We start from the raw sequence: 9,747 nt of genomic DNA on the forward strand, positions 1-9,747 counted from the left end.
GACAAGCAGCTAGCAGCTAATTTTGTGTCTCTATACACAGTGTGGCGTCGCTCCCCTCAGCTAATACTAATCACTTCCATAGTGGCAAATAAACTGCATTTCTTAGTACCTTAAGTACACTGTAGGCAAGAGGTGTCCAAACTTTGTGACTCGGGGGCCACATTGGGTTAAATGTAGAGATGTCCGATAATGGCTTTTTTGCCGATATCCGATATTGTCCAACTCTTAATTACTGATTCCGATATCAACCGATACCGATATATACAGTCGTGGAATTAACACATTATTATGCCTAATTTTGTTGTGATGCCCCGCTGGATGCATTAAACAATGTAACAAGGTTTTCCAAAATAAACCAACTCAAGTTATGGAAAAAAAATGCCAACATGGCACTGCCATTTTTATTATTGAAGTCACAAAGTGCATTATTTTTTTTAACATGCCTCAAAACAGCAGCTTGGAATTTGGGACATGCTCTCCCTGAGAGAGCATGAGGAGGTTGAAGTCGGCGGGGTTGGGGGTGGGGAGGGGGTACGGGGTAGCGGGGGGTGTATATTGTAGCGTCCCGGAAGAGTTAGTGCTGCAAGGGGTTCTGGGTATTTGTTCTGTTGTGTTTATGTTGTGTTACGGTGCGGATGTTCTCCCGAAATGTGTTTGTCATTCTTGTTTGGTGTGGGTTCACAGTGTGGCGCATCTTTGTAACAGTGTTAAAGTTGTTTATATGGTCACCCTCAGTGTGACCTATATGGCTGTTGACCAAGTATGCCTTGCATTCACTTGTGTGTGTGAAAAGCCGTAGATATTATGTGATTGGGCCGGCACGCAAAGGCAGTGCCTTTAAGGCACGACTCCAATATTGTTGTCTGGGTGGAAATCGGGAGAAATTTGGGAGAATGGTTGCCCCGGGAAATTTTCGGGAGGGGCACTGAAATCCGGGTGTTTCCTGGGAAAATCGGGAGGGTTGGCAAGTATGACTGGGAGACGCAACTGCTCTGTACTTCTCCCTACGTCCGTGTACCACTCCGTACAGCGGCGTTTTAAAACGTCATAAATTTTAGTTTTTGAAACCGATACCGATAATTTCCGATATTACATTTTAAAGCATTTATCGGCCAATAATATCGGCAGTCCGATATTATCGGACATCTCTGGTTAAATGGGTGTAATATTGATATTTCTTTTTATGCTGATTGGACGTATTTCTTTTATAATATCCACAAAGTTCAATAAGCAGGTTGTATTACGTGTGATGCACCATGACTAGGAAAGGTTGTTTGGATCAGGTCATAAAAGTGAATTCAATGCATGTTTATACATCCATCAATCCATTTTCTACCGCTTGTCCCTTCCGGGGTCGCGGGGGGGGTGCTGGAGCCTATCTCAGCTGCACATGGGCGGAAGGCGGGGTACACCCTGGACAAGTCGCCACCTCATCAAAGGGCCAACACAGATAGACAACATTCACACACATAATTGTACAGTTATGGTCACATTTAGTTACTTTGGTTGGCCAACAGGTGGCGATAAAATGGCAGGTATCAGACCGTTTTCATATTTGTGTATGTTCTGTGCCCAGTCGAATTGCTTACAAAAGACGGAAACCCCTGCTGTAGGCTGCACCTGCAGTGGGCGAACTTGTCCAAAAGATAACACCATAGCACAAACAATAATTGACTATTTTAGGTGTATTTGCAGGTGTTTAATAAAAACTATTTGCAGTATGGCCGTCAGCAAAGACAAATACATAAATTAGCTGCATCGTGTAATAAGTCGCAGGGTTCATCCATCCATCCATCCATTTTCTACCGCTTATCCCTTTCGGGGTCGCGGGGGGTCGCTGGAGCCTATCTCAGCTGCATTCGGGCGGTAGGCGGGGTACACCCTGGACAAGTCGCCACCTCATCGCAGGGCCAACACAGATATACAGACAACATTCACACTCACGTTCACACACTAGGGCCAATTCAGTGTTGACAATCAACCTATCCCCGGGTGCATGTCTTTGGAGGTGGGCGGAAGCCGGAGTACCCGGAGGGAATTCAAAGCCAACGACAAAAGTAGCAGCTTATAGTTGGTCATTTACAGTAGTAGATTTTGCTTTGGTTTGGCTCTTGTACTATGGCTTTGTTCCATTCAAACACTAGTATGTAATAAAAGAATAAAAGGAACTAGTTGGAATATTGTGTTGATATTATTAAAATGCCAATGGCACACACCATAAATACAAAACCCAAAACCAGTGAAGTTGGCACGTTGTGCAAATCATAAATAAAAGCAGAATACAATGATTTGCAGATCCTTTTCAACCTATATTCAATTGAATAGACTGCAAAGACAAGATACCCATCCATCCATCCATTTTCTACCGCTTATTCCCTTCGGGGTCGCGGGGGGCGCTGGAGCCTATCTCAGCTACAATATACTTAATATTCAAATTGTTTTTGGAAACTGTGGACGTCGTGTCCTCAGGACCAAAGAGGAAAAGAACCATCCGGATTGTTGTAGGCGCAAAGTTCAAAAGCCAGCATCTGTGATGGTATGGGGGTGTATTAGTGCCCAAGGCATGTGTAAATTACACATCTGTGAAGGCACCATTAATGCTGAAAGGTACATACAGGTTTTGGAGCAACATATGTTGCCATCCAAGCAACGTTATCATGGACGCCCCTGCTTATTTCAGCAAGACAATGCCAAGCCACGTGTTACAACAGCGTGGCATCATAGTAAAAGAGTGCGGGTACTAGACTGGCCTGCCTGTAGTTCAGACCTGTCTCCCATTGAAAATGTGTGGTGCATTATGACGCCTAAAATACCCCAACGGAGACCCCGGACTGTTGAACAACTTAAGCTGTATATCAAGCAAGAATGGGAAATAATTCCACCTGAAAAGCTTCAAAAATTGGTCTTGTCAGTTCCCAAACGTTTACTGAGTGTTGTTGAAAGGAAAGGCCATGTAACACAGTGGTAAAAATGCCCCAGTGTCAACTTTTTTGCAATGTGTTGCTGCCATTAAATTCCAAGTTAACGATTATTTGAAAAAAACATTAAGTATCTTGTCTTTGCAGTCTATTCAATTGAATATAAGTTGAAAAGGATTTGCAAATCATTGTATTCTGTTTTTATTAGGGATGTCCGATAATGGCTTTTTTGCCAATATTCCGATATTGTCCAACTCTTAATTACAGATACCGATATCAACCAATACCGATATATACAGTCGTGGAATTAACACATTATTATGCTTAATTTGGACAACCACGTATGGTGAAAATAAGGTCATTTTAAAAAAATTATAATAATATATATAAATTAAAAACCTTTTCTTGAATAAAAAAGAAAGTAAAACAATATAAAAACAGTTACATAGAAACTAGTAATTAATGAAAATTAGTAAAATTAACTGTTCAAGGTTAGTACTGTTAGTAGACCAGCAGCATGCACAATCATGTGTGCTTACGGACCATATCCCTTGCAGACTGTATTGATATATATTGATATATAATGTAGGAACCAGAATATTAATAACAGAAAGAAACAACCCTTTTGTGTGAATGAGTGTAAATGGGGGAGGGAGGTTTTTTGGGTTGGTGCACTAATTGTAAGTGTATCTTGTGTTTTTTATGTTGATTTAATAATACAAAAAAAAACCCTGATACCGATAATAACAAAAACGATACCGTTAATTTCCGATATTACATTTTAAAGCATTTATCGGCCGATAAATAAATCTAGTTTTTATTTACGAATTGCACAACGGGCCAACTTCACAGGTTTTGGGTTTTGTACATTAAAAAATTAGACAGTTAATACACGTGATCGGTATTGGTATCGGCTGATCTCACTCATGGATGATTGGAAACGGCAGCATAAAACCCTGATGGGAGCCTCTCGACCGTTTATGTAACAATGCTAAGGGCTACATGTTAGCATGATCACAAATTAGAACATAAATGTCAACAAAAGGCTTTCTTCTTGCCAGACCACCTTTTCAGAGTTCAGTGGAGGTTTGGTGGAGACGGACTTTGTGGAAGTCCCTTCGCAGATGCTGGAGAACTGGGTGTGGGAGAAGGAGCCTCTGAGGAGAATGTCCCGCCACTACAAGGATGGCACGGCCATACCGGACGAGCTGCTCGACAAGCTCATCGCGTCCAGAGTGGCCAACACGGGTCAGGACCTCAGACTGGATGGCGTCCGCTGACTTGTGACTCTTGTTTTGTCTGTCGCAGGGCTGATGAACCTGCGCCAGGTGGTCCTCAGCAAAGTGGACCAGACGCTACATAGCAGTTCTTGTGCGGACACGGCCGAGGTGTTTGCCCAACACTGCCAGGACATCTTGGGTGTCCCCGCCTCGGCAGGTACTGTCCTCGTCCCGTAAGTCCCCGTTAACCCCCGGCACGTGACACATCTCTCCGTAGGCACCAACATGACCGCCAGCTTCAGCCACCTGGCGGAAGGATACGACGCCCAGTACTACAGCTACCTGTGGAGCGAAGTCTACTCCATGGACATCTACTTCAGTCGCTTTAAAAAGGAAGGAATTCTCAATCCCAAGGTGAGTCCGAGTCCAAAAAGACGAGTCACTTTGCAGGGAAACGTCCTCACAGCCACGTTGCCGTGAAACAGGTCGGAACGGAGTACAGAAGAGTCATCCTGGAGGCCGGAGGCTCCGTGGATGGAACGGACATGTTGGAAAGCTTTCTCGGTCGCGCTCCGTGTCAGGAAGCTTTCTTTCAGTGCAAAGGACTGAGCAGGACTCGTAACACGACGTAGCAGCGTGTGAAACCTGACCAAGCAAGGCACAGACCATCGGTGTTGATGCAAAGTCTGAAGGTGTCGTACCTCCATTCGTAAGTCCAGAACTTTTTTAACATTTGGAAAAAAGGGAGTGCACTATTTAGATCGCACATTTTTGGTACATTGAGCGTGGACATTTTGAAAAGTGTCCAAGTTAGACACTTTTCCTTGTAATTATTGACTGCAATAAACATTTATTTGAATTAACCTCCAAGTTGACAAAGGCTGACTATTTTTGCCATTTCAGTATTTTTTTGCTGTGTAATTTTGGTTTGGTAACTATTACACAGGTGTCAAACTTAAAGTCCAGGGGCTGGATCTGACCCGCCATGTTATTTAATGTGACCTGCCTCATCAGTTACAGTGACCACCACGCCATTTAATGTAGATTGATTGGTTGATTGAGACTTTTATTAGTAGATTGCAAAGTACAGTACATATTCCGTACAATTGACCACTAAATGGTAACACCCGAATAAGTTTTTCAACTTGTTTAAGTCGGGGTCCACGTAAATCAATTCATGGTGCAGATATATAGTATCAGCATAATACAGTCATCCCACAAGTTAATCATAAGAGTATATACATTTAATTATTTACATTATTTACAATCCGGTAGGGTGGGATGTGTAGGGGGTTGGTGCGGGGGGTTAGGTTTGGTTGATATCAGCACTTCAGTCATCAACAATTATATCATCTGAGAAATGGACATTGAAACAGTGTAGGTCTGACTTGGTAGGATATGGACAGCGAGCAGTGAACATAGTGAGCTCAGAAAGCATAAGAACAAGTACAAACCCCGTTTCCATATGAGTTGGGAAATTGTGTTAGATGTAAATATAAACGGAATACAATGATTTGCAAATCATTTTCAACCCATATTCAATTGAATATGCTACAAAGACAACATATTCGATGTTTAAACTGATAAAAAAATATTTTTTTTTGCAAATAATCATTAACTTTAGAATTTGATGCCAGCAACACGTGACAAAGAAGTTAGGAAAGGTGGCAATAAATACTGATAAAGTTGAGGAATGCTCATCAAACACTTATTTGGAACATCCCACAGGTGAACAGGCAAATTGGGAACAGGTGGGTGCCATGATTGGGTATAAAAGTAGATTCCATGAAATGCTCAGTCATTCACAAACAATGATGGGGCGAGGGTCACCACTTTGTCAACAAATGCATGAGCAAATTGTTGAACAGTTTAAGAAAAACCTTTCTCAACCAGCTATTGCAAGGAATTTCGGAATTTCACCATCTACGGTCCGTAATATCATCAAAAGGTTCAGAGAATCTGGAGAAATCACTGCACGTAAGCAGCTAAGCCCGTGACCTTCTATCCCTCAGGCTGTACTGCATCAACAAGCGACACCAGTGTGTAAAGGATATCACCACATGAGCTTAGGAACACTTCAGAAACCCACTGTCAGTAACTACAGTTGGTCGCTACATCCGTAAGTGCAAGTTAAAACTCTCCTATGCAAGGCGAAAACCGTTTATCAACAACACCCAGAAACGCCGTCGGCTTCGCTGGGCCTGAGCTCATCTAAGATGGACTGATACAAAGTGGAAAAGTGTTCTGTGGTCTGCGAGTCCACATTTCAAATTGTTTTTGGAAACTGTGGACGTTGTGTCCTCCGGACCAAAGAGGAAAAGAACCATCCGGATTGTTATAGGTGCAAAGTTGAAAAGCCAGCATCTGTGATGGAATGGGGGTGTATTAGTGCCCAAGACATGGGTAACTTACACATCTGTGAAGGCGCCATTAATGCTGAAAGCTACATACAGGTTTTGGAGCAACATATGTTGCCATCCAAGCAACGTTACCATGGACGCCCCTGCTTATTTCAGCAAGACAATGCCAAATCATTGTATTCCGTTTATATTTACATATAACACAATTTCCCAACTCATATGGAAACAGGGTTTGTATATACATTTGATTATTTACATTTGATTATTTACAATCCGCGGAGGTGGGATGTGGTGGGGGGAGGGTGTTAGTCTAGGGTTGTAGTTGCCTGGAGGTGTTCTTCTAGTGCGGTTTTGAAGGAGGATAGAGATGTACTTTCTTTTACATCTGTTGGGAGTGCATTCCATATTGATGTGGCATAGAAGGAGATTGAGTTAAGACCTTTGTTAGATCGGAATCTGGGTTTAACATGGTTTGTGGAGCCCCCCCCTGGTGTTGTGGTTATGGCGGTCATTTACGTTATGGAAGTAGTAGTAGCCTACCATGCCATTTAATGTGGCCCGCCAGATCATTTAAATTGGCCTGCCACATTATTTAAAATTCAAATAAATACTTAGATATCTGCTTGTCACCTTGATTTAGGATCCCAAAGCAAGTTATCTGTCACATTTGTATATATCAGGGGTCTGCAACCCGCGGCTACTTCATTTATTACATTTTATGCAGTTAGTTTATTTTAATTTAACAGTTGTTGTTTTGGAGAGTTTTAGGATCTTGTCATATGAAAATAAAACATTTTAATATAATGTAGCTCAAAATGTATGTTAAAGTTAAAGTACCAATGATTGTCACACACACACTAGGTGTGGCGAAATTATTCTCTGCATTTGACCCATCACCCAAGATCACCCCCTGGGAGGTGAGGGGAGCATTGAGCAGCAGCAGTGGCCGCGCCCGGGATTCATTCACAGCCCCTATGCGTCATGTCTTGCTGGCAAGCAATTGTATTGTTTTTAGCGGTCAACCCCCAGTAAGATAGCAAGGGACGGTTCAAAAAAGTGAAACATTTTATTTATTTACATTTTTATTAATTTGCTTTCATTGATGACAAGGTTGTTGTCTTCAATTAGTCAAATTAATATGCCACAGTTGTATGCCTTCAGAATATTAGAGTAACTTGATTTTTTAAATTTAATTTATTAACAAGGGAACAGTGTATTTTTTTCTGATGTTCAAAATAATTTGGTGATTTGCTTTGTTATACCCAGAAATAAAATGTGAGTCGTTTTTTGTCAAGTGTTTGATTAAGCATGCGAGAGCCATTTTGATACTTTTCAATTTCAAAACCTTTTAGATTTATTTTAACCTTTAAAACTTCAATAAAGTTCTCAGTCATAAACATGTTTTAAAAATAAGTTTATTTTGTTAAAAAAAAATTCTAAAATTTGGCATTTGACGACAATTAAGCGACAATAAAGCAAACTACAGGTCTGTCAATATTAATGTATAAATGTTTTGTTTTTTTTATGTTTTATGCCCTTTTTGTTAAAGAAAACTGTTATTTATGGCAAAACCCCAAAATATGCAACGTTTTTCCCACAAAAAAAATTATTTAAAATATTTGATGTGAAGTAATTGGAACCTTAAAGGGTCAAAAATTCATAATAAAATTGATTTTGATTTATTAATTGTTGAGGAATGACAGTTTAAAAAAAATACCACTGAAATTCTCAGTGACCCAAAAGGCCCTTTACTCATAAAAGTGTTAAAAATGAGTCATATATTATTCTTTTTTAACTTTCAACGCTCAAGTCTTTATATCAGTGGTTCTCAAACTTTTTTCACCAAGCACCACCTCAGAAAAACTTGGCTCTCCAAGTACCACCATATTGAGCCACATTAAAATATAGTAGCATGGTAGGTCTAAGTATTCATTAAACCAAGGCAGAGGTTTTATTTAACAAGTATATTTAATATTTTTGGCCACTGTAACGTGTCGGATGAATAAAGCCTATGCTATCAAATTGCACACAGTTTCATTATAGGAAAATAAAACACTGTACTTTAATCAAGTGAATTGTTGGTGTACCACTAGATGGAGCCAGTGTACCACTACAGTTTGAGAATCACTGCTTTAGATCAACTTCAGATCCACGGTATTTGTCGATTGTAAGTTACAAAACCCAAAACCAGTGAAGTTGGCACATTGTGTAATTCATAAATAAAAACAGAATACAATGATTTGCAAATCCTTTTCAACTTATATTCAGTTGTATAGACTGCAAAGACAAGATACTTAATGTTCGAACTGAGAAACTTTTTTTTTTTGCAAATAATCATTAACTTAGAATTTAATGGCAACAACATATTGCAAAAAAGTTGGCACAGGGGCATTTTTACCACTGTGTTACATGGCCTTTCCTTTTAACAACACTCAGTAAACGTTTGGGAACTGAGGAGACCTTTTTTTTAAGCTTTTCAGGTGGAATGCTTTCCCATTCTTGATGTACAGCTTAAGTTGTTCAACAGTCCGGGGTCTCCATTGTGGTATTTTAGGCTTCATAATGCGCCAAACATTTTCAATGGGAGACAGGTCTGGACTACAGGCAGGCCAGTCTAGTACCCGCACCCTTTTACTATGAAGCCACGCTGTTGAAACACGTGGCTTGGCATTGTCTTGCTGAAATAAGCAGGGGCGTCCATGAAAAAGACATTGCTTGGATGGCAACATATGTTGCTCCAAAACCTGTATGTACCTTTCAGCATTAATGGTGCCTTCACAGATGTGTAAGTTACCCATGCCTTGGGCACTAATACACCCCCATACCATCACAGATGCTGGCTTTTCAACTTTGCGCCTATAACAATCCGGATGGTTCTTTTCCTCTTTGTTCCGGAGGACACGACGTCCATAGTTTCCAAAAACAATTTAAAATGTGGACTCGTCGGACCACAGAACACTTTTCCACTTTGCATCAGTCCATCTTAGGTGAGCTCGGGCCCAGCGAAGCCGGCGGCGTTTCTGGGTGTTGTTGATAAATGGCTTTCGCTTTGCATAGTAGAGTTTTAACTTGCACTTACAGATGTAGCGACCAACTGTAGTTACAGACAGGGGTTTTCTGAAGTGTTCCTGAGCCCATGTGGTGATATCCTTTACAAACTGATGTCGCTTTTTGATGCTGTACAGCCTGAGGGATCGAAGGTCCGTAATATCATCGCTTACGTGCAGTGATTTCTCCAGATTCCCTGAA

The 9,747-nt window shown here is 40.9% G+C and overlaps 1 protein-coding gene across 1 annotated transcript in view; it reads left to right on the top strand.

Moving 5' to 3' along the window:
- The window catches only part of nln (neurolysin (metallopeptidase M3 family)), a 16,093-nt gene extending 11,113 nt beyond the window's left edge, over window positions 1–4,980 (top strand). The window contains 4 exon segments of the mRNA XM_062056839.1: window positions 3,980–4,166; window positions 4,227–4,355; window positions 4,416–4,552; window positions 4,624–4,980. Of these exon segments, the coding sequence (XP_061912823.1) occupies window positions 3,980–4,166; window positions 4,227–4,355; window positions 4,416–4,552; window positions 4,624–4,770 (600 nt within the window). The 3' untranslated portion in view covers window positions 4,771–4,980.
- The last annotated feature ends 4,767 nt before the right edge of the window (window positions 4,981–9,747 follow it).

This window comes from Entelurus aequoreus, linkage group LG08 (assembly GCF_033978785.1).
Source record: "Entelurus aequoreus isolate RoL-2023_Sb linkage group LG08, RoL_Eaeq_v1.1, whole genome shotgun sequence".
NCBI classification, from domain to species: domain Eukaryota; kingdom Metazoa; phylum Chordata; class Actinopteri; order Syngnathiformes; family Syngnathidae; genus Entelurus; species Entelurus aequoreus.